This window comes from Ixodes scapularis, unplaced genomic scaffold, assembly GCF_016920785.2.
Source record: "Ixodes scapularis isolate PalLabHiFi unplaced genomic scaffold, ASM1692078v2 PGA_scaffold11__112_contigs__length_91849675, whole genome shotgun sequence".
Taxonomy (NCBI): Eukaryota; Metazoa; Arthropoda; class Arachnida; order Ixodida; family Ixodidae; genus Ixodes; species Ixodes scapularis.
The window spans coordinates 27,393,033-27,419,082 of NW_024609837.1; the positions used below are offsets into that span (position 1 = coordinate 27,393,033).

General features: G+C 45.5%; 1 protein-coding gene across 2 annotated transcripts in view; it reads left to right on the plus strand.

Annotated features, from left to right (window-relative positions):
- Positions 1-16,616, plus strand: part of LOC8039454 (probable imidazolonepropionase) — a 22,112-nt gene extending 5,496 nt beyond the window's left edge. Inside the window, exons 2-8 of one of the 2 annotated variants that reach the window (XM_042288858.1) lie at positions 5,026-5,132; positions 6,677-6,741; positions 8,994-9,271; positions 10,148-10,373; positions 12,396-12,614; positions 13,717-13,877; positions 16,107-16,616. In XM_042288858.1, coding sequence (XP_042144792.1) covers positions 5,026-5,132; positions 6,677-6,741; positions 8,994-9,271; positions 10,148-10,373; positions 12,396-12,614; positions 13,717-13,877; positions 16,107-16,203 — 1,153 coding nt within the window. In that variant the 3' untranslated portion in view covers positions 16,204-16,616. The remainder of the gene's footprint in view (positions 1-5,025; positions 5,133-6,676; positions 6,742-8,993; positions 9,272-10,147; positions 10,374-12,395; positions 12,615-13,716; positions 13,878-16,106) is intronic. The other variant, XM_042288859.1, reaches the window with a different exon arrangement.
- The last annotated feature ends 9,434 nt before the right edge of the window (positions 16,617-26,050 follow it).

Here is a 26,050-nt window from a genome sequence, read left to right on the forward strand (position 1 = left end):
CGCGCTTTGTATTTTTAAGTGGTCCGAAGAATTTGTTATTTCAGAATATATTATGCAATCGTCAGCAAAGAGTCTAACGTTAATGTCGATGTTATCAGTTATATCATTAATATAGAGCAGGAAGAGGAGGGGGGAGAGTACTGAACCTTGAGGTACTCCTGAACACACGGCCTTATTAGCTGAGCTATTTCCGTTAATTTTCACGAATTGAGATCGTCCAGAGAGGTAGTCAATAATCCAATTTACAACTTGTCCGTCGCCTAGGATTTTCGTTAACTTGAAAATTAGTTTGTTGTGGGAGACTCTGTCAAACGCTTTTGACAGGTCTAGAAAAATGACATCCACTTGGCTTCTTCGATTTATAACCGAGGAAAAGTCGTGCACGCTTTCAATTAACTGGGTGATGGTTGACAATCCGGATCGAAAACCGTGCTGGCATACACCTAAAGCGTTGTTTTCTTCGACGAAAGCAGTGATATGCTTTAGAATAATATGTTCCAATAATTTGCAACATGTTGATGTAAGTGAAATGGGCCTATAATTTGAAATGCTCTCTCTACTGCCCGATTTATGAATTGGGATAACTTTAGCTTGCTTCCAGTCGGGTGGAATTTTTGATTCTTGCAGCGATTTCCTATATATTAGTGATAAGTATTTTGACACCCATTCTGCGTACCTTATCAGAAATGCGTTTGTAATATTATCTGGCCCGGCACTTTTTTTAGGGTCAAGATTAAGAAGAAGACAGAGTATGCCGGCCTCAGATATGTTGCCCACGGTATCTTGTAATTGCATATTCATGTAGGGTGGCATAACGCCGTTGTCGCGTGTAAAAACTGAAAGGAAATAATCATTGAAGTTGTTTGCCTTGTCCGGGCTATTGGCGATTTCTGTATCGTTTTTTCCTTTTGCGCGCGGATTTATATACCTCCAAAATTTATCTGGGGCTGTTCTGATGAAGGAATAAAGAGTTTCGTTGTAAAACTTCTTTTTAGCGCACTTTATTTTGCTCCCGAGTTCTTTAGTTAAGTTCGTGATTTGTTCCTTCTTCGATGCATTTTTCGTAATCTTTGTTTGTTTTTGGAGTCTGTTAATTTTTCGCTTAGTATGAATAATTTCACGCGTTATCCAAGGATTTCGCTTAGCGGTTCTTTTAATTTTAGTTGGAATATAGGTATTCATACAATGGGAAATTATTGACTTGAAGGAATTCCAAAGGTCATTTGTGGAACTATCTGATCGTAGGGAAAGTTCATAAAAAGGGTCAAATTGAAAATCGAAACAATCCAGGATGGCTACATCATTAGCACGATTTAAGTCTAAAACTTGAATAACTTTGCTTGTATTTTTTGGCACCGTATCTAGTCTAAGCGAGGCTACCACAATGTCATGGTCAGATATTCCGTCAACGATGTTCACGTCTAGTTCTTTTAGAAAGTAGCCGCTCACGAATATCAGGTCCAGGACACTCTGCGAGGAAGCCTGTGTACGCGTAAAGTCTGACACAATCTGGGTCAACTCATAACTAAAGCAAATATCGCACATAGGATTTGTTCCGTCAAGGCATGCTAAGGGGTCTTGAGGTTCGGGCCAAGTAAATTCAGGCAGGTTGAAATCGCCCGCCAGTATTATTTTATCATTTGGCTGAACGTTCGATTGCATGTACTTATACAGAATGTCAAAAAAATCAGCAGTTTCGTTTGGGGGCCTGTAAGCAGCACCAACGTACAGGGTAAAATCATTAAACCAAAGTCTACACCACAATGACTCAATGCCCGTCACGTCCGGCATCGGCGTGGCTTTAAAACACGTTTTGTACAAGATAGCTATCCCACCGCCGCGTGACTGTCGATCTTTTCTTATTACTAAGTAGTTGGGTATATCAAGCTCGTTATCTTGAATATGCGACGAAAGCCAGGTTTCCGTCACTATCAAAACATCTGGATCGTGAGTCAAGGTTATGGCTTCAAGCTTTTCCAATTTGTTCAACAGGCTTCTTGCGTTAACGTTTAGTATTTTTATTGCAGACTTTTTAGTATCATCCCTCGGACGCCGTCATTTGTGGGTACTGCTTCCAGGCAGGGGAGTGATGTCGTTTTTGTTTTCATCCCATGCGTACATTTGGTCATTTATTTTCACTTTGTCGAAGCGTAGAGTGACCTTATCTCCGGACGTTTTGTTTGGTTTCGTTCGCTCTAGCATCTTTTTTCTGACTTCTTGTACGTTTTTCGAAAAGTCTTCGTTTATCGAGAATTTGGATCCTTTAAGCTTCTGACAGTTTCGTAGGATTTTCATTTTGTCTCGAAAATCTAAAAGTTTCAAGATGACGGGGCGGGGCTTTTCAAGCGAGAATTTACCGATGCGGTGAATTCTTTCGATAGGTACAGGTTGTAGCTGCAAGCGATCTTCTATTATTTCTTTCATTACCCTTGCTTCAAGAGTGCTGCTGTCATTGCGTCCAGATTCTTCAATTCCATAAATTATTAAGTTGTTCCTACGACTACGGTTATCTAAGTCGTCATACTTGAGTTTGAGGTCGTTTAGACTGGTTTCCAGAGCCTGTACATTCGCGATGCAAGTATCAAGTTTTTTTTGCATCATTCCTAGCTCTTTGAGGCTGGCTTCAATATTGTCTAACCTAATCGACGTGGTTTGTTGGTTTGTTTTGATTTCATTGAGCTCGCTTCCTATTGCGTTCAGCTTAATCATTACATCCTCAAGGGTAATAGGGCCGGGGTTGCTCTCAACGTCTCCGCAGAGCATAAGAAGCTTTTTCAACAGTTTGAAAACAGTGCACAAAACAGCAAGTTGGCTCCGTGGGCACGGCAGCAGGACTAAGCAAACGTCGTCACTTCTAATCGAAGATGTGTGACCCCCTCTTACCTGCATGAAAAACAGGAACGGGTTTGTGGCCGTCATCCTTGCAGAGCCACCGTGCCCACGAAGCGTATGTTCCCGGGGAATCGCCTTTATACGATCCAGTGCCGTTGATGCATCCGTCGATGCCGTTGACGATTTGTGAAGATAGCCGAGGAAACGTAGTTGCACAGAAGTATCCAGTCCATGGTACGACGTCGGCAGCAGCTTCGCTGTTGGGGCGTCTATCACAGTAAAGCGTTCGTCACGAAAGGCAGAATATCGATGGTCCTCCGTAAGATGACCAAGCGAAAATGTGGTCAGCACCTGCATGAAAAACAGGAACGGGTTTGTGGCCGTCATCCTTGCAGAGCCACCGTGCCCACGAAGCGTATGTTCCCGGGGAATCGCCTTTATACGATCCAGTGCCGTTGATGCATCCGTCGATGCCGTTGACGATTTGTGAAGATAGCCGAGGAAACGTAGTTGCACAGAAGTATCCAGTCCATGGTACGACGTCGGCAGCAGCTTCGCTGTTGGGGCGTCTATCACAGTAAAGCGTTCGTCACGAAAGGCAGAATATCGATGGTCCTCCGTAAGATGACGGCATGATGGCCACGGTAACTTGACTAATGAACTAAAATTTCATAATGAAGTGTTTTTACATTTGGTTTCGAGGGGCAATGTTAGAATTGCCGTATTAATAATACCAATGATAATTTTTTCTGTCAAAAAAAAAAATGACCGGGGAGAGACCGAGAAAAAAAAAATAAAAAGCTGCATGATGCACCTTAGATTTGGCAGCAGTGACACTGAAAAGTAAACACAAGAAAACCCATGAAAACGCAGCACCGAAAAACAACCAGTTCAGAATTCAATTTAATAAAAGACACCTGCACATAGCAAATTACGTACAGGCACAGTATAGCCCAGTGCAACGAAAAAATGTAATATATAATAGAACTTTACATCGCTTATCACCCGGGAGGAAAATGCTGAGTCACTGAGCTGTGGACGCATGCGCAGCGTCTGATATACCGCGCAGCAGAGCACAACAGCGCATGCTCAGAAGACGCTCCACAGGCCAGCAGACAAAGATGGCAGCTCGCAGAAGGCGATTTTCGTCAAGGTTTATATTTATTGCAAACAAGGTTTGAACGATGATTATAATGCATTTACTACCTCTTACTGGTGAAGTAAGAAGGTTCATGTTTTGGGTGTCAAGAAGGGCAATTACTATTATAGGTCAGACCTGTTTAAAGAACTTGCGAAAATGTTATGGTTTCTAAGATATTAAACGACCAATTTCGTGTTTTTTCGCCCGATTTAAAAATAGTGTTAAAAAGGAGGGTATTAAGCCTCGCCCACAATAACGCTTGGAAGAGTGACGTAGTCGTTTCAATCATATGTCGTCACTATTTCGGTAGCGTGTCTTTGGTGGGTGCGCCGACGACACAAGTGACGACGTTCTCAAAAATCATTTCCTTTTCGCAAATTCTTTAAGGTGGTCTGACCTCTAAAAGTAATTGCAGTCTATACTACAATTGCAACATGGCTCTTAAAACCAACAATTAAGAAGATAAATAACAAATTTTAGTTAACTAGTCAGCCTAGCATAACGATTAATATATCATTCAACGTCCGCCGAACGTATACATGAAGACACCACCACGTCAAACCTCACCCCCTTAAAAAAAAAAGAAAAAAGAAAAAAAGAAAGTTGATTTAAAATTATGCACACTGTATAATAATTCACATTGGTTGAATCAAGAGTCACTGAATATGTATTCAGTGACACTAGTCGAATCGTTCCACTGGGTATTTGTACAGTGATCCCCAAGCTTAACGCGGCCGCCACGAAATGGTCCGCTTTTGATACTTTTTGTGACATTCCTGGCACCTGGGCCTACCGGTCGAGCTTTGTGGTGACGCTTTAACCCTTCGATCACAACCCAGCCCGAGGAAAATATCCCAGCTGCTGCAATGACCAATCTAGCTTTGACTAGCCTACAATAGATAAATAGTTTGGCAACCAAATGGCGGCACAAAGTTTGAGGAGCACTTACATCGTGGTCCTGCGTCGAAAGTTTGAACATAATATTTTAGCATGTAAACCGCCTAACATCAAGCCCGCCATTCTAATCCATCATACTCATACATCCCAAACAGATTTGGCATGATAGCCGCCATTGACGAGAGCGGAACGATCGAAGAGAACTTCAGCGGATGCCAGTTCGAGAATGTCGTCGATGCCACGGGCTGCTGTGTGATCCCCGGTAAGGCGAACTTTTTTCGTGTACGAAACCGCACACCACATTCCTCTGTAATTGACACACACCTCGTAAAAAAAAAAAAAAAAAAAAAAACTATGTTATTACAAGAGGTATAGTTTTGTCCAAAATGCCATCTGAATTCGCTTGAAAGGATATTGCATGCAACGGCACAGAGTGGTTACTTTGCTGTTACCACCGTCGATGGCAGATCAATCATTCAATCAAGAGTTCATTTATTCAATTGATCGACCGACCAATCAATTGTTTTTATACACAGTAGATGCATGACACAAGCTGTCGAAAACCCATCTGGGCCCATGTAGTCATTTTGGCTAGCTTGGGCTCATTTGAAAATATACATAGGGCGCTTACGTTACGGTTATTTTGTCGCCGGGGCAAAGTTGGTGGGCATGGCGGCCACATAAAAGAGGCGATATTGGTTCATTAGTTAGATAATAAGCTAAAGGTTACATTTCTAAATTTTTATGTTTGGGGGGGGGGGGGGGGGGGGGGGAGTCTTTAGGGAATCCACCTTTTCCCAAATCACCTAGACTCGCGACTGGGTTCAAGACGTGGCTAGAAAACAGCGCGCGCACAAGGCCTCTCCTACCCGTTCGACTCCCAAAACAAATACTCCTAAAACGTCAGCTACATCCTGTATGCCCATTGAGTCGCTGTGGCCTAGATACGGCTCCCCCGAACTACGCTCCATCGTGATCGTGGGTTGTCTTCGACCCCGAAGTTCATACAAAGAAACCGTCTAGCCTCTTTGCTCGGCCAAAATGAATGATAGAAAGAGAGGGAGCCAAATCCATTTACTCTCGAACCGATATTTCTGCAAATAGTCCACTGACGCTCGACCTCAATATTGTGGCGTGAAAGTGGCGAGCCCGGCGCTGCCAGCTTGGGCGCTGATGCGCTCGAGAGGCAGCGCGTGCCAGGGCGTGATTCGTTTCACGAGACTAGATTAGTTTCAGCTAGTGGCACTAGTTTCAGCCTGGCCTCGGCAAACCGTCTGCTCCGTGTATTCTTCACCCCTTCCGAAAGTGCATACCCTCCGTTGGTAGCTGTGGAATTCCTGCACAATGACGGACAGGGGTGCGAGCTTCTTGGATCCGAATGCGTCCCGGCTCACGAGCTCTCGTGCCGCGAGAGAACAGGTCGAGGCCTACCGCTCGCTCTACTTGTACGTTCCGCGGTGTCGGTTGTTCCAACATTGTGCAATAAATCGTTTTTTTTTTTCTTTTCATTTTTTTTTTTAGTTGGTACCTGATTTTTGAAAGGAGTCTATATGATCTAACCGTGCATTGAAATGTTTAAAAATTCGTACCGCGTTCAGTTTACGCAGACGGCATTCGTCTCTGATAAACTGAACGTTCAGTTTACCAGGCGGCACTAGCGAGTTCAGTTTACCAGACGACATTCGGAAACCACAGGCAACGATACGGGCACCATTAAATTCTTGTTACTAAGTCAGGATGGCGGCTGCGCGGGAAAGCCCACAACTCCTGTACAAATCACTGTAAAAAGTCGCCTTCATTTTTAAGGTCTCGTCGACTCTCACACGCATCCAGTCTGGGCTGGAGACCGCGTGCACGAGTTTGCAATGAAGGTGAGTGGCGGAACACGGTTCCTCGCATAATTTTTTTTAATGCGAAAGCATTAGCTGGTTAAATGCACCTAAATTCCCCGATCCCAAAGGAGTGGAGTAAAGCTGATGGTTTTCTGCTCCGGTCCCATTGGCTGGCGCGGGTCGACGAGGCTCCCATTGCCCGCTGCGCGTCAGTTTCCCCGACGGCTCAACCCATGGCACTGCGTGTCTGTCAGCGCGTCGTCCAAGGTCAGCGCGCCCAGGAGAGCGCGCGCGCTGACCGGCGACGAAAAGTATGCAGCAGACGAAATAAGGGAGCGGACGAGCGGCTTCCATGCTTCCGCATTCACAACTCATAAGAGGTGCTTAGGTGTACCTCGAGCCTTTTTTTTATCATACACCCTGTCCGCGTCGTTATCATGCGCGGTCCGAACCAAGCTGGACTGAGGATTACGGGTCACGAAAGCTGCAAAGTTCCAGCAAGTTCTTGCGAGTCACGTGACGTCACCGGTGACGTATTGCGGCTTCCGCTGGCCGTATTCGAGTTCAATACATTTCAATATTCGGGGGCCTGTAGCGGCCGCAACCAACCCCAACAGTCGGGTGGCTTCTTTCCTCTTTCCTTGTAAAGAAAAGCAGGATAACCCCCCCTTCCCCTCCCCAAACCTTCCACTCTTTCCACTTTGGCGAGCGAGCGCTGGAACTGGCATCGTATCCAGTGTTCGCACGCCCAAAGTGGGAAGAGTGGAAGGCTTGAGGGGGGGAGGGGGGGGAGCTTGTCTTACTTTTCTCAACTTTCCACTCCGCTCATTTGCATTAGACTGCGCACCTGCAGCGCCAAATCCTTCCCTGGCGGCGGGCAGCCCCGTATCCGAGAAAACGTATGCGCATCACGCTGTCCACGCTGCGCAGAGGGAGAGGGCTGCCACTGAACCACCGATATACCAGGTTCGCCAAGACAACAGAGACGGTTGTCCCTACTGTTGTGACGGATTTCCATGACGATGCATTCAGCAAGCAGCCCCTCCAAATTCAAAGGGGGAAACCCCGAGGCTGAGTGCGTCTAGGCATTCTAACTTCGCAGCAGCTGTCGGCGCCAAGGTCGTTGGATTTTCGCGGCGTAAGATGTATTCCCTACTAAAGTATTTGGCCTGGGGCGGAGAGGAGAGTAGAAAAGCTTCCACGCTTTGCAGGTCCAATGCTCTACTGAAGGGGGGACCCCTTGATTGGGGTTTTTCTTTGGGAGGAGGGGAAAAGCAAGTATCACGGCGGTGGTTGTTGGGTGCAACTGTTGCCCTTCGCCCATAGCCGACCCACTGGTGTTGCCTTTTTGTGCTCCTTTGCGGGGCTGGGCTGCTGTCGGGCTCTGGGGAGTCCTTTCTTCCAGTCGGTCTTTCCTGGGCTGTTTCTTGGTGTGACCCATAGCTCAGTTCCCAATTGGCTTTTTGGTAAAATTTCCACTTGATCAAGGGATCAAATTCATTTATATCGAATTGGTTTTAATATCGGCTTACCAGGCGGTACCGATCGAGGATCGGTACCGCCGGCTGTGCTGATTTGTCATTATTTTAATTTTTTCACCTTAACAAATGTATCGGATAGCGGAAGTCGCGAAGACTTGGCGATTTTCGGGACCCGCAATTCGGTTTGGTTTGGACCGGCCTTTACCAGTTTTGGACTGGCCGGCCCGGAACTGTGGAACCAACTTCGCCATCGTTTGAAATAGAATATGCTTCTTCGTGGCAGCGCAAATAGTCCTGGGGTCGTCCTCTGGATTCTCTAAGGTTCCAGAGATGTCTTGCAGTCGTTCATGACATCATGGGACATCTGTGGCGCCTGGGATCCACAGATAACCCTCTCCCTACCGAAAATTCCGGTATAACTTTTCACTATCCGGATTATGGAACCGGAAATCTATCTGGATTCTATCTGGACTCTATCTGGAATTTAGGTTTTCAGAAAGTATTCCTTTGTTCTCAATCTGGATTTCGGGTTTCCAGTAACAAATTTCCGGTTCCATATTCCGGATAGGGAAAGTTATACCGGATGTTTCGGTAGGGGCTCCTAATTATTAAGAGAAAACGTGTTTTTTTTACTACGCTTGGGTTTTTTAAAGCTTTTAGCAGTTGGCCAGGCAGCTGCTCTGGAACTGGAGGAAGGGGGGGGGGGGGGGGTCAGTCGCTCCTACAGGCTGCAGTGGGGGCGACTGGTAGATTTCAAATTTTGTTTAAGTATCCCTTTAAAACGCTCTTCACATTTGGCAACGTCGACAGTTAGCCGGAGCATCGTACCTCGAGATCCACGCTCAGGGAGGCGGCATTCACTTCACGGTCGACCACACCAAAGACGCGTCCGCGGAAAGCCTCTTGGATTCCCTGGTGGATCGGCTCGGATGCATGCTTCGCTCGGGCACCACCCTGGTCGAAGCCAAATCCGGCTATGGTCTGGACCTCGAGTCCGAAGTCAAGCTGCTGAGGGTCATCGACGAGGCCAGGGCTCGGACACCGATCGAAATTTCGAGCACCTACTGTGGCGGCCATGCGGTGCCCAGGTGAGCCAACTCACACTCCATAAAATGTCGGATTCTTTTTTTTATATAAATGTATGATTATGAAATTACAGTTTATTGCTAAAGATGGCCCGGATACGTGTGGCCGAAAGGTGCTACGTGTTGAGATAAAGGGGTAGCCACCGATTTTTCGAGATGCTCAAACTAAAGTAGATCTTTTGAATACCCTGGTCTTAGTCTTTCCGGCGTGCTATTCGGTATGCTTAAATTCAGAATAGCCTTTGAGTGGAAGGTAAGCGAAAGTTAAATGCCAAAATTAACGATCAATTTCTACCGCGCTCTTCAGTGGCGCAAGGTCACTGGCACGCAGACTTGCGCTGTAAACGCGCTGTAAACACAGGCCGGTGCATAATCGAGTCCTGTTTTTGAGTTTTAGTAGATCGCTCCGATTACTCCGATAACGATACCCGCTACTCTGCCGATGCCTTAGCGCGTGCATCGTGTCGTTATCAGATATCGTTAACAAAACGCTATACTAAAACTCCCTAATATGTAGTTTTAGTAGCTCGTTCCCATACTTCCAATAACGATACCCGATAACAATGCGATGCATGCACAAAGCGTTAGGGAATATTAGTAGATTGTTCCGATTCCTCCAATAGCGATACCCAAGGTGATGCATGTGCCAAAGTGTCGGCGGAATATTGGATATCGTTATCGGAGTTATAGTAACGCTCTTCTAAAGCTCCCTATTATCTGGCGTCTGCCACAGGCTTTCAGGCGCGTCAACGAAGTAACGAAATCAAACTGGTATGACGCACCACCACATGTTATTCAACATGTATGGGCGTGCCAATTCCTTTTATTTAAATCGTGGCACAAAAAATGGGTTGGCGCGATTGTCTTTGTGGCCGACAGAGGAAAAACCGTGGGAGAAGCCACGGAGGACATCGTCCGCAAGCAGATACCGGAGATCAAAAGGCGGATGCTGGAAGGCACTCTGAACGTCGAGAACATCGACGTTTTCTGCGAGGAAGGAGTCTTCGATGTTGACAGCACCAGGAGCATCTTGCAGGCCGGCCGGAGCCTCGGTCTGCGCCTCAACTTCCACAGCGACGAGCTGTCCTGCATCGGAGGAACTGAGGTATGAATCTCAGGGTGGAGAATAAAAATCAATATGATTTACATCAGACCAGTTTTACTATGACGATCTAAATCGATCCGTTCCCGCAAAAATAATCCCGACAATAATTTGTATTTACCGTTTGTATATCATTGAATATTTTCGTATCAAAGGATCATCAAGTAAGAAATATTTATATAACGCTGAACACGAGCGCCGAGCTTGTGTTCATGTTCAGCCTTACGCAGTCTTGGGTAGTAACGCGTTACTAGTAACGCGTTACTGTAACTTCGTTACTTTTTTGGTAACTTGTAACTGTAACGAGTTACTTTTTGAAAAGGTAACTTGTAACGGTAGTTCTATTACTTTTTTCTCAGGTAACGATGAAAGTAACGACGTTACTTTGGTCGTTACTTTCCAGTGTTTTACGAATAATATATCACTGCATGAGGTGCAATTTAGCCATTCCTTGCACTTTCCAAATCGTCCATTCCGACATTTCGAGTGTCAAGTTGGCCTTGCACAAAGTTGTGAATACGTTCTTTCTCGCGAGTCACGACCCGAATATAGCCACATGTAGATTTTATGAAAAAAATATCTAGTTATCTTTAAGCACGCGCTTGTACTTTGTGACTGAACACACATCTTAGTGTCTTGAAGCACTATCTATGTTGTGTTTTTTTCTTTTTTCTGTGCAAACGCTTTTCAATCGGGTGAATCAACCGTGAAACAACAATACACACGGAGGGCACTGCGAATGTTTCGTATTTTGATTAGCGCCACGACTTCGCACTGCGCATGTTTCGTTTCTTGATTTGCGCCACTGCTCTGGCGTGGAAACTTTCAAACACTAACTTCGAGAAGTAACTGCTGCTAAGTTACAATATGAAGTAAAAAGCATACTTTTTAATTTTATGCAATAAAATGTTGTGAGAGGCGTTTTCTAGTTTTTTCTAATATTTTTTTTGTGTTATAGAAAAGTAACTGAAAAGTAACGTCGTTACTTTTTAAAAGTAACTGTAACTGTAACGAGTTACTCTTTTGTTGCAGTAACTGTAACGGTAACTTCGCTACTTTTTTCTGAAAGTAACTGTAACTGTAACGAATTACTTTTTAAAAGTAACTTACCCAAGACTGGCCTTACGGAGCGTTGAGCTCGATTTCTACCTTTTATTTTGTTCGTCAGCTATGTAACATCCTACTGCAACAAAATCAGAACGCAAAAGAAACGAAAAATAGAAAATGATGTCCTATTGAAATCAAATCAAAACGCAAAAGGAAAAGAGCAAAATATTTTTTATCATTATAATAACAGCGCCCAAGCAGCGAGGAAGAGAAGAGAACACAGGGAGTTGATGTATTGTATGTATACATCATTTCGGAGTCAGCGCTCTGTGTTCTCTTCACTTATCTTTTTCACTGCTTATGCGCTGTATTTTTTTATTTTTTTTAATATGAGGCTCAGTTACTACAAAAAAAATTAACTAACAAGAAAAAATAATTTGTTTTTGTATGGAGGGGATTACGGCAATAAAAACTTGTTGAATAAACTTTACATTTACGGTTATTTTTTTTTGCTCCGCGTTGTTACCAGTGATATCGGACGAATTAATCAGTCAATCTGCCAAGTTAAGAAATAGATCTAGTGGTATAAAGAATCACTATTTCCTAGCTTCAGTGATTTATAAAGGGTGTTCCATACAACAGGCCCTACTTCGCAATCCTAAAGGTACTATTACTCGAGATAAAGGTGCTGAAGGGTGTAGCCACGGGTGTAAAACACTCTTTTACACCCTGAAAGGTGTGAAAAGTTACTCTATTATATGGTCGAGTCGTGTCCCTCAAGGGCCCCAGAGCGCGGCAATGGCGCATGCTCCAGTCCCGGCCAAGCGACCACAGCGTGAAACCGAGGAACTGGAATCAGATGTCGCTTGGTTGAAACCGTGGACGGTGGATGCATCGAGCCTCTTCTCCTTGTCAGTTAGCTACTTTAGTGGGTGCAGGCTCTGATCGCGACGGTCTCTCTTGTTTCCCCGCACGCAGATGGGGGCATCGCTCAAAGCCGAGGCCATATCCCATCTGGAGCGTGTCTCGCCCGAGGGAGTGCGAGCCATGGCCGAAGCTGGCACGACGGCGGTGATCCTGCCGACAACGGCCTTCCTCTTGAGGCTCGAGTCCCCGCCAGTGAGGGACCTGATCCAAGCCGGGGTCGCGGTCGCCCTTGGCTCTGACTTCAACCCGAACGCGTACTGCACGTCCATGGTGGGTGATGGCGTGGGCGTCATGCTTGCAACCCGAAGGAGAAGAGGCATGGTGAAAGCGTCTGGCGACGTCCAAGTGCCGAGGATTGAAAGTATAGTGATAGGGAGAGGCAGCTAGCCTTTGCGTCACTATTCCTCCAATCCGAGCTCAGCGCCTTTACGCCACCGCACGACCTCAACTCCTCCGATTTCCCCCCGCGATGTTTGAACGTTCTGAGCATGCGCACTCCTCTCTTCGCGTCGCACATGTTTCCACAACTCGGTGACTCCGCATTTTACGTCTGGGTGCACCGGCAGTGTATGATAAGCAATGACGCTTGAATGAGAGCAGCGGGCATATCACTTGTCCAGTCTATATAGTGCATATGAAATCAATGGTGCTCTTTTGGTGCACTTTCGAAGCACACAGGATATACCGAAGCATGCATCACTGAAGGTATACAGAATAAAGATCGCGCTGGGTGGCAGGACAACTCGGAGAGCCCCCACTTTCGTTCGACGACTCCGCGTGAAGAAACGGGCAGAACTTTATGGCTTCAGAGAAGGCGAATCACGTATACGCGCATGGAAATGAACGTTCAGTTCGCTTAGCCGGGAGCGGATGAGGGAATGCCACAATGAATATAATATCAATGCGTGAATTAGAATTGAGATTTCGTTTAAGCCTGGCTCTGAGGTAAAAGTCAATTATGTATTTCGAAGGAATTATAAAAATATAGAACTCAGGGTAGATATTAAATAAACGTGCGTAAATTGCTGACGAATGTATTTTTCGGGGAGCAGTACAAGATAATTTTTCAGAAAAAGTACAATGCACATTTCGAGTAGACTGTTTCCAGTGACCAACGCATGCGACATCGAATAGAGCATATCAAATTTTAGTTAATATCGTCACCAGGGCTATTAATCCATTAGTATGCATTATATCATCTTGACCAAGGGAATACGACGTTCAAAGGTGTCAAGGCCAGTATGCCTGCGATACACCTTCTCTGGTCATTCATGACTAGCGGCGATTAGAAGGATGATGATCATGATGATATATGCAAGGATTTTCATGTATTTACCTGTAACGCATGTCCCTTCGTCCGTATACCTCCAAGCCGATGGTGATGTACCTGGCCTGCATCATCTGCCATATGAGCCTCGAGGAAGCCTTGGCAGCGTCGACCATCAACGGAGCGGCCGCGTTAGGTAGATCCAGGACCCACGGCTCCATCGAGGTTGGCAAGATGGCCGACCTAGTCGTCGTCGAAGCTCCATCGTGAGTTTTGAGATGTCTCCAGACACCTTGTAGGTTCAGGGACCGACCACGCACGACTTTCGAGATAAGCGTAATAAGCGTCTGACAAAAATGTCAGCAATCTTCTAAATTTTATATAGTATGCATGTATGCTCTTTAGGAGCCTTTCAAGCTACAGTCCGTTGCAACCTAAGAACGAAGGGCGAGGGTAAGATGGGCCGGGGAGGAGGAAGCAGACGGAACGCTAAAGAGAGAAGGAGGTTTCCCCCTCTCTTCTCCAGCATTCCCTCTGCTTCCTCCTCCCCGGCCCGTCTTACCCTTGCCCTTCGTTCTTAGGTTGCAACCGACTATTAGAGGCGAGATGTTTTGGTGGCGCCCTCCTATGGTTCCCCCTTGTGACGTCATTACCTTGCGAACAACAATTTCGATGGTGTTTGTAAATAGCATGGTGGAAGCCTGAAATCATTGCGATCTCAAAGCAACACTGCCAACACCGTCGAAATTAAAGTTCTTTCATTCCTCTTATTTCCGTCGATGGTATACCCTTTCCGACGTCATAGTTAGCTTTTGGGCCAATCGTGGAAGGCCGACCACAGCGACGCTTTCGGTCGCGCACGTCGCCAATAGACCATTCCAATTAGCGCTCTCTGGGCGGCACCATTTTGTTCGACAGCAGCGCCCTCTCCATACATCCGGGAAATTAGTGGGTTCGGCGGGGTAAAACGAGAGAGAGGGCACGCGCCCGACTCCGCTAGCAGACGACAAAACGGGAGGTTGCCATTCTCCATCGTTGGGCTGTATCGGCGGGCCGTACGGAACATCGAACTCTCGCTCGTGGCTGCCGTTGTGAAGTGGTTCGCGTTCTTAGAATAGTTATGGCTAATCCAAAATCAGCCTAGAGCTCTCGGTTGTTCTACTTCGGTAAATGATCAACTGAGATATCTTTTTTTCCGTTACTTAAATAGCAGTTGAGTCGGCCGGTAGTACTACCCTCAACTACTGCGTGTATTGCGGCAAGAGCGCACGTTTTTGTTTATTATTTCAGACATCCACTCATGGTCGCTAAAGGCCTACACCAGTACGATCTTTGTATAGTAAAAAAGGTACAGCCACCGGATTCACTTTTCGCCGGAGAGACCGGCCAGTCTTACACAGTTTTCCCTTTTTTTTTCTATTTGCACGCAGATAGTCTTTTTTATCTAGCATTGTAATACACGACAACTGAAATACCAAAATCTGCGCATCTGCGTTTGAAATGTACGCTAGCCGGATGCTAGGTACTGCCCACTCGGTGGAGCAGAGGACGTGCGTGGTACCATAAATTCGTCCAAGTTTGGTCAGAATAGAACGAGCGATTGAAGGAGATTGTAACTGACTCGTCGAGAGCATGGAACGGTGGTTGAAAGGGAACTGATCGTTCCATTGAGATCAGCAATGTTATAGCCTCCTCTATACTCACAAAGCCTAGGCAGTTCGACGACGGAGCCACAGGGCGCCTGGCCGCAGATTTGGAGAGCGAGGATCTGGTGGCACAGAGCATTTCTCGGGGATGCTGGTAGTGAACGCACAGCATTTGCAGCGGCGAAGACGCGCGAGGAATACGAGCGGACATTCCATCGCTCGGGAGAAGCGTGTTTCGGCGTCTCGCCGCAGCGGGGCGCCCGTTACATGACTCTCCTCTCATCCGTTGTCTGCCGCTCTATCTTTCCACTTTCGGCGGCCGCGTCTCATGGCGATCTGCCAGGCTTTGTCAGTATAGAGGAGGCTATGGCAATGCAAGTATGCGGGATGCTCACTGAGCGAATGATTATGTCAGGTTCGAAAAAAGCTCTCCTTTTCCCATTCTGCGTGGATGGCGTGTTCATTTTTTCAATAAAACTGTACTTAGGTCCGACATGCTAAACTTCTAAAGCGGCAAGAAAGGTTCAGAGGTGCACACTTTTGTGGGCTATTCCTTCCTAGGATTTTTGCTAAACGTAAATCGTTATCACATATTTTCGGATATTCGTGAAACAAACAATTTTTGCATATAAACATTTCCCGTCAAATTCCTCTGCAAATATAGGAGGTATATCTTTCTTTAGGTGTAGCCAAGGTGATTTAGCTCTTACTTCGTTTCTTTTTATGGTTTGTATATTCCTGCGCAGCTATAGCTTTACACTGACCTATACACTGATACAGACTAATAGGCTGAAAGCGCATACTTAACGAATTTATTAAACGATCGAATTCTTTCTTTTTCCTCTGCAGGTGGGAGCACCTCATTTACCAGTTCGGGTGCCACGATCGAACCATCAAATGCGTCATCAAGGCTGGAAACGTTGTCCACACAAGAGAATCGTCGTAGGCAGAAGAGAACCTGCACTTCGTTTCATCTTAAACCGGACCACGTGCGGAGTCACCCGAATCATGGCACAAAACCTTGCATTCCACGTGGTTCTAAATAAGGTGAAACGAAGTATGAACGAGCTTAAGGGTCCCGTAGAAATCACTGAATCGTTTGAGTAAACTTCGGAAGCTCTTGGAAGCTCTTAGCGTCTTTCCTTGGGTCCACGGGTGCGCACCAAGTGGCGATCGCATCCTTCATTGAGCTCCCCGCCAATGGGCGGGGAGCTAAAAAAAAAGGCTTTTATGGAACTGAAAAAAAAAACAAAAAAAAACTGCTTAGCTTCTATTAAAGGTGTCAATAGCGTTCCTTCACAGCTGCGCGCTTGCATTAGTAGAGCGTTTTAGTAGATCGTTCCGATACCTCCGATAGCCCCAATAGAGAGTTTTAGTAGATCGTTCCGATACCTCCGATAGCCCCGATAACGATACTATGCATGCGCAAGGGAGGCGGTGGCGGAGTATCGGGATATCGTTATCGGAGTCATGGGAACGATCTACTAAAACTCTCTACTAACGATACAATGCATGCGCAAGGGAGGCGGTGGCGGAGTATCGGGTATCGTTATCGGAGTCATGGGAACGATCTACTAAAACTCTCTATTGAATCTTGTACGAAACTTGTCAGCAATTGTGTTCTGCTCTGCTCAACACGAATCTGTCTGTTTGACAGGTCGAAAATTTCAAGTGACTTATGAAAATTGCAGTAACTATACAAGTTCGTTAGTTTTGAAAGTTGAAACTAATAAGATTAAAGCCCCTCTATCCTGGGAAGAGTGACGCCATTCATTGTTGTGGAAATGCTAGAGACACGTGCCGCGCACCACTTCTGGGAAGAACATGGCATCTGAAATCTAGCTCAGTGCGGCGCTGTGCCGCCATGATCTTCCCAAGGGCTACACGTTACACGTGTCTCGTGCTTCGACGGACCTTCCGCTACTTTTAAAGGGACACTGACAGGGTATTTATGCTCGCCGAGGTTTTTAGTTGTACGTGACATATGAGAGCTCAACTACCCAGAACAGAATTTGCGGCTCGAAATTCGGTTTCTTTCCGCCCGAAAACCGCCGATCAAGAACTGGCCGGTTCGAGTCTCGCTCACCCTCTTTTCCGCGGTCACGGGCCGTTTTCTAAGGTATCGATGCGACCACCAAATTTAATCAAAGTCGTGGGTCACTGAAGGGACACACTCAATATTAAAAATAGAAAAAAATATGAAACCCATTTTTTGTGGCTTCTAAAAACCTGCAAATACGTTGATTGAAAAAAAAGTTCCACAGACAACCGGAAACATTCTGTGCGTGCGTCGTTTCGCGTATCGTGGGACTCGCGGGGACGGCGATGGCAGCGGACGACGGGCGTGGGACCTCTATTTCAGAACTGTCGTTAGCGGTACCGGCGAATTTTGTCCGCCCTTAAAAGAGAAATTTGGGACTGTTCAAAAGAATTGGTATTCATGCCGTACGACACGCCTGACCACCAAGCCGATTTGCACGAAGACGTCTCCGAGCCATCACTCCCTTCTTGTGGCTGAAGACATCGCTCTCGCAAACGTCAAGCGCGACGTGTCTACTTCGAGTTGAATATGCACGCGTACGATTTCTTTACTGGGTGAGAATGTCGCCAATGCGTGGTGCATCCCGACTTCGACCCTGGAGTGCTTTTGCTAGAGAAAAATCGGCAGCAAACTTTCCAACTTACAGTTTATCGGCTGAATTGTTACTAAGGAAAGAGATCCCCCAGTATCGACATGCCCCAGTAGCTCAGGGGAGGAAGAAGAAGTGATTGTGAGTAGAAGCCCTTTTCTTCCTGTCTGCGATTTATTTCAATAACAGGGGCCCGGGGCTCTCCCGGGTTACCCTGTTCGCCTAAACGGCACTGTAAGGTGGCCAAGTCACCTACAAGTGGAAAGATGAGCTCCATCGGGAGCAGTACGACGGCATTAGATGGCCGGGTTTACAAGACGACATCGGAATCTTCCGACTACAAGGTTATACTTCCAAGACTACCACAAGGTATGCTCGTCACCAACTCACTATTCTTACATGCTGACATCACCGGAAGGCCGTACAAGGCAAGCGACTTTAAAGACGCAATATTTTCCATCGTTGATCGGAAGGACGTCCTGGGCTTAGGCCAGTATCAAATGAGCCACGTATGGATGGTGACCTTCGGAAATGCTGCAGCAAAGCTCAAGATCAAAGCTTACGAAGAGTTCATTATCAAAGGAAAAAAGTGCATAATAATCGATCCATGCAAAGAAGAGATCAAGATGAAGCTCTTATGGCTGCCCATTCCTATGCCAGACTCCGAAGTGAGGAAGGTTCTAGAGCCGTTCGGGACAGTCAAGGACATGAGGAGAGAAACGTGGAGATTTTCAGGACTCGAGGATCTCCAAACAACAACCCGAGAAGTGACCCTCGTCCTGAAGCAGGACCTCACGGTGGACAAGATTCCACACCTCTTGAACGTGTACGGGTCCAATACGCTCGTCGTCATCCCTGGAAGACCACCGCTCTGCCTGAGGTGCAAAGGAATCGGGCACATCCGCCGGCAATGTTGCACTCCTCGCTGCACGCAGTGCTGGAGATTTGGTCACACAAATGACGAATGCGTAGTGACGTACGCCTCAAAGCTCCAGGGAAACGCAACACCGGACGCTGATCATAGCGAACATATCATGGACGTGGAGGAAATGTTCAATGAGGAAGTCGGACGGACGCAAACGGGCGATGACCCAGCAATCCAGAACAACGACCCTCCTTGCAGCCTCAACGAAAGCCCAACGGAGGAACAAAGGTGCAACGAAAGCACCTCCCCAACACCGCAAGAAGAACCTAGAGAAGCTACTGCAAGCAAAGGGAAAGGGCTGCGAAAGCAATCCCTGCAAAACACGAAGGTGGCAGAGACCAAGAAGGAAGAACACCATTGCAAAAGAGCCAAGGTTGACACCAGCGAGAATTTGACGGGAGAACCGGAAGCAATGAATGTCCTGCTGGACTCCACCGAGCCGCAAATACGGCTGGAACCCAAAGAACAGCGGGTGAAACCCAAATTCAAAGACCGAAAAACAACCTCCCCGGCAGCTTCCGAACTTGACCCAAAGCATGTATAGGAATCCCCTCACGACCACCCAGATAAGTCCCTTCACAATTTCCACCATAAATGTGCGAGGGATAAATTCGAGGAAAAAACAATACCAACTTTTTCGTTTTGTACAAAAATATGACAGCGACATTGTGACCCTGCAGGAAACAAAAGTATCCGAACAAAACACCTTATTTTCGGGATGCAGTTTGTGGAAAGATTTCTACGATCTGTTTCACTGCCCTGCTGTTGACTACTCTGCAGGGTGTGCAATTCTGTTTAAGAAAGAACTAAAGTACAAAATGTGTAGTATTCTCGAAGGGGCTGACAGTGGTCGTCTAATGGTAGCTAACATTATTTTGCAAGACCAGCCCTGGCGCATAATTGTTGTGTATGCATACAATAACGCAGCGCAAAGGGAAAGCCTTTTCTGTCAGGCTCGAATTCACGCCAACACAAGATTTAACGTGATTCTGCTTGGGGACTTCAATTGTGTAATAAATAAGAAAGATAGAGTTCCATCCCTAACCATCGTAGATCCAAGCGCTGAAGCCTTAAAAGCATTGGTTCAAGACTGCGACCTGATAGATTCAGCAACAGATCACGCACTCTGTTTTACACACTTTCAAGGGTCTTCCCATGCACGTTTAGATAGAATATATGTATCTGGGTCAGTTAATACTGCACTAAGTAACTACAACGTGATCCCTGCATTCTTCTCTGATCACTGCATGGTGCAAGTGCGTGTAGGTGTAAAAACACCCCAGAGAAATAGAAAACAACCGTCTTGGTCCCTTTGGAAACTGAACGAAAGGCTCCTTGAAAATGACGACTTTATAAAAGGTGTAGAATCAGCACTAGAGATACTTGAATGCACCAAAGAAGGCTGGTGTCAAAAATGGGAATCTTTTAAATTGGAGATAAGAAAAATAGCAATAGAAATATCATCAATTGTTGCGTATCATGAAAAAATAAGAGAAAGGCGTCTGAACAATGACATCCTTTACCTGTACCGTTTGGAGTGCCAAGATCCTGGAAAATACAAGGATGAAGTAAAGAATATAAGAACACAAATTAAAGAACACGATAAAATACGCTATGAAGGTGCTGGTGTAAGAACGCGTGTTTTGCAATTAATAGAAGGAGAACAACCAACAAAAAGATTCCTTAACGTGGAGAGAGAATATATCAAGAAGAAACGGATAATGACATTAAACGAAAATGGTCGCGCACTGAACGATGAAAGGGAAATAGAAGATGCCTTTGTTTCGCACTACGAGAATTTATTTGCTGCAAGACCACATTCTGTACCAACCCAAATGAAGGACTCCCTCTTATTAGAGCTACCAAAACTTGAACCAGATATGACTAAGATTCTAAATACTCCTATTGACGTGGCTGAAGTCGAACTGAATATAAGAGAAATGAAGTCTCGAAAGGCCCCAGGACCAGACGGTTTACCGACCAGTTTTTACAAAAAATGGAGCAAGAAACTATCACCCATACTCTTAAACGTTTTTGAGGAATCATACCGACACGAATGCTTACCTCCATCGTTTCGGAAGGCACACACAGTACTGATACCGAAGTCTAGAGATCTAGACAAGACTCAACGAGTAGACGGTTATCGACCAATAAGCTTACTAAACAACGACTATAAAATTTTTGCAAGGGTACTCGCCGGACGCTTACAAAGCGTGATAACGTTTTTGGTTGGAGACCATCAGACGTGTTCCATCAAAGGGCGGAATATACAAACAAACCTCCACATCGTCCGGTCCATAATAGAGATATGCCAACGAACACAAGAATCAGTGGCTATTCTACAACTTGATCTGGCTAAGGCCTTCGATCAAGTTCAATACTCGTTTCTTTTCGATGTACTCGCACATATGCAAGTAGGAGAAAACGTCATACGTGGAATCAAACTTTGTTATACTGGAATCTCAACGAAATTGATTGTTAACGGAGCTCTTACAAAATCCATACAAGTACAACGCTCGGTTAGACAAGGATGTCCTATGTCACCACTTCTTTTTGACCTCTATCTCGAGCCCCTCTGCAAATACATCATAAACGATAGCAAGGTTCAAGGTTTTCGCCTTCACAGCTGCGACATCAAGCTTCTTGCCTACGCTGACGACCTTGTGCTGGTATGTTCCAACAAGCCCAGCATAAAAAACGCGATGCTATGCGTTTCTAACTACTGTGCCGTGTCTGGTGCGTCAGTAAACATGGAGAAAAGCTGTGGCTCGTGGTGCGGGGAATGGAGATCGACACCATCTACATTTGAGGACATACAATGGTCTACAACGAAGCCAAAGCTCTTGGGAGTTCCTTTAAGCGCAATGGACAATCCCAAGCCTATGTGGGACACAGTAACAAAAAATGTTAAAACAGCTGCCAATATGTGGAGTTTAAGATATCTATCTACTTTTGGAAGAGTTGCTGTATGCAACATTTTCCTCTTGTCAAAACTTATGTATCTTCTGCAGGTTATACATTGCTCAAGGACGACGGTCAATCTTTTGAACAGAATATTGGCTACGTTTATTTGGAGGTCACCATACGAGCCAATGAGGAGGTCAAACTTGTTTCGAGGAATTCACGACGGAGGACTTGGTTTAGGTCATATTTTTGTTAGGCAGCTAACTGCCAGATGGAAATTTTTTGCACAGGAACAGCATCCTTTTTTAGAATTGTGCAAGCATTTCTTCTTAGCAAAATATATGGCAACACCAGGTGATGATTCAACAACCACATGTGCTTTAATATCATTAAGAGGATTTTATAAGGAAGTAGCGGACACATTGGAATTTCTAAGAACAAGGTTTGACCAAGCCTTTTTACTCGTGCACTAAAAAGAAGCTAACCAAACATCTGCTAGTTTCATTGTTCCCAGATCCTGTATTTCGTGTTTTTCCTTATGGGCCTCCACTAAATTGCAAACCGGATGTTTTAAAAAGGGTTAAACTAATGCCGATACCACCGAAGTGTAAAACTTTCTTTTATCGATTTCACTCTCGTACCACAACTGTAAAGGAGTGGCTCGACCTACGCGGGATGGAAACATACGGTAGCACTAATTGTAGACTTTGCAAAGTTACCGAAACGTTCACCCATGCCTTTATTCTTTGTGTCGACGCTGTATTCTTTTGGGATGTTTTCAAACGGACGCTGAAAAAAGACTTTGAAGTGGAAGAGACGAATCTTCGCTACTTGCATTTCGCCGAACACCTCGATACCATTCAAGACATTTTAGTAGTTCTAGGTCTTTACAGTTTGTGGAAAACGCGTAAAGTGGATAATGAAGCAGGTGTCGCAAAGCCATCCTGGGTAAATTTTAAAAATATTGCCATTCAAGTAGGTCAGGGTATATTGGCACGCTGTGATGAAAATGATGAATGGAAAGACGTCGTAAAAAATCTTAGTCGTTCTCCTGATATTATATAATCGACGACAGCACCAGTCGACCTAGAAAGTGTCATTGACACCTTCCTTTTTGAGATGAGCATTGTGGTTTTGTAAATTTCTATTGTATTATGTGACGAGAATGAAACGCACTGCTTGTATGTAACGAAAAAGTAACGCATTGCATGTATATATTGTAACGCATCGCTTGTATATAATCAAACGGAAATGTAGAGCTCTACCTGTATATAGCGTAACGCAAGAATGTAAATTATAGTTTTAAACATGCTGTAAATAAACGTCTGAAAAAAAAAAAAAAAAAAAAAAAAAAAAAAAAAAGCCCCAGTAGCTCAGTGGGTAAAACGTCCGCTTCACACGCGGTAGGACCGGGTTCGATCCCCCGTGAATCTTTTTTTTTATAATATTTTCTGATGTTTACATTTTTTTTTTTTACAATTATTACTGAAGGAACAAAAAAAAAAAAAAAAAACAAATGTAGTGGACGACACGTCGCTGAATTAAATGGTATGGGATTTCCTTTTTGACACCTGCGAACTCAATGTAATCACTTTCCACAAAATGCAAGGAGCATATAAATCAGCTAGCGTCCGCTTTCCGAGGTGCCCGTAAATGGTCTACAGGAAATGCAGCCAGCCATTGGTCCCGATCCCGTTGATCTTTCGGAAACTCTGTCGCACAATGCCACTTCTGTTTCGGACGCAGGACATGTGAGCCAGCTCTTCACGCAACATCTTGGGTGTATTCTTTTCGGAGCCGATCAAAATTCACCACGGGCACTCATTACTCATCTCCAACTCCTCAATGTACAAAACAACTCATCTTGGAGTACAGACCAACGAGCGGAACATACATAACTGCAAAAGAATCCCATGGCGAACAGTTCCCGTACGCCGCATGTCGTCTGCTACAAAAAAAAAGACAAAAAAAAAAAAAAAAAAAAACGCGGTCGGGTGTAGCCACGTGACTTCCGCCACTCCGCTCTCTTCTCTCCACTTCTCCGACCTCCGTCGGGTTTCGGTTTCGGTTTCGAGCAGTTGCGTCTTTTGGCTTTATTAAAAAAATACGCTACTCTGTTGCAAAATATTAATTGGGTAGTCCTCCGACACCATAATGAAGCGCCTGGCAAAAAATGAAAAATATTTTTTGGGGGGTGTCAGTGTCCCTTTAAAACATGAAGGGGCTTCAAATAAAATGTCCCCCTATACACTGCCCTCTTTTATCATTCTTTCCTGACACATCTTCAGCTGCTCCACTGTCAGCACGACCTTGCACGAGAGCGTGCCATAAGCAGTGACCGCGTTCATCTCGGGAGATCCTTCCTGCGACAAACCAACGGTTCAATGATCGACGCCCGATCCAACCGACGGAAGGACGCAACGACGTGAGAAGTTCAGGAGCAATGAGAGCACATGGCTGACAAGGTTGTACAGAGCGCGACAATGTTAGCGCGAACAAGCGATCGCCGGTTTTTCCAGTTTTACTCTTTAAAACCAAGGGATGTCATCCAAGTTATTATTGCAACGGAAAGAGCTCATTTAGTTTTATAATGTAAGCGATAAAATTTCGTGCTCGCTAATATTATTTAGAAGTAAAATGCGAAAATGCGCCGATGTCGTGTTCGCGCTAACAGTGTCGCGATGAGTACGCCGCACTGTAAATGGCGCAGGTGACGTCGACGGTGTCAACCCTGGGCAGCGTTTGCATCCTCCATTGAGAAGCGCATCGGCGAAGTGGGCAGGCAAACCGTGAAGTATTTCGGCTGCACTTCGAGACAGCTAGCTCGGTGGCGGTGGTGCCCAACTAAAACGCTATCTGTAGTTACCTTGCAAGGTGTAGTTAAGTACCCGCTAAATAGGCTGTGCCATAAAGTATCGGCCCTTCAGCCATCATGGCGCTTAACATCATTGTTGCCAGATATTTTTGTTACGAAAGCGCAATGCATCGTGGGAGTTTTACCCTTTCTGCACGCCCGATCCTCGCAGCGGGTTGGAGCGAGCAAAACACGAGCTGTCTCGCTCGCTGCCTCATGCTAACCAACACTATACATTACCTCAGTTGTGGAAGTCCCGCGACTTGAAGTCGCACATAAGGATGGCACTTCTCGCCCTATAGCACCCACTATAAATGCTTCTCAATATTTCACGGCACTGCAAGACCGTAGGCGGTGTGCAAGTTCGTGTTTCGTTTGCAGGGGTTGTGGTGCCGTCAGAACGCCGAGCTTTGATTGAAGAATAGTGGGTAGACCTCAAAGCAAGCTGCATTGAGCACCCACTGTCCTTCAATCAGAGCCAATCTGAGCTCGATGTTCTGACGTCACCACAACCCCTGGAAAAGAAGCAGACGAGCTTGCTCAGCCTCAATTTTCCAAATACATTAAGCAAAAAAAAAAAAACATTTTAATTAAATATTTTTGTTAATTAGCTAACTCATTTCTAGTGGCCACCATGGCCGCCAAATTGTCCCAAAGACAAGGTGTCCCCAGGGCTAAAAGAACCCCAATGCAAGTTCCCCTTTCAAGCTGCTTAACCCGCTAAAGAAGCGCAGGGTGTCTCTTTCGGATGCCGAGGATCCAACATGCGCTCATTGCCTTCCGTCATGCTTTGGCTGCGCGTGCACGATGGAAGCTCGCGCTATGCCGAAGCGTTATCCAAAGAGGAAGTTCGCGCTGGAGACAAGACAACTGAAAGGAGAGAGTGGGTCATAAGCGGCCGGCGACTTCAGAGATACGTTGGGGTTACCTGATCACCGGATGCAAATTATGAGCATTAAAAAGAATAACAATTACAGTTACTAGAGCTCTAAAATAATAAAACTCGGTGTGCATATTATGTAATGCAGATTTCGCATCAAAAATTATCTACCTTGTTGATTTTTCGTGTCATGACTCGTGACACCTTTAATGCACAGTAAGCGGAAAATAACCTAGGTGTTAAAAATGAAGCATAAGAAACAGAGCAAGTGTGGGAACATGCAAGCAAAGATAGCCGTGGCCAAGAATGTGAGATTAAAAAAAAAAAAAAAGAATTGTACCTTGTCTTTCTGTACAGTGATGGACTCATCGAAGGCATGCATAGTGTGTACATGTCTAGGTTGATTTCAGTGAATCGAGCAGGGCATGCCATCATTGACAGTTGGAACTGGCTCCCTAGATTTTTATTCGTTTGTACATCTTTTAGGTGGAGCTTAACACCCTCGAAATACGCAATTGCACTTGTTGCATCTCAAAGTAGGGGGATACACATTTCAGCTGCTTTTTGGAGGGCTTCGTCAAGAGCTTTACAAAAATGCCG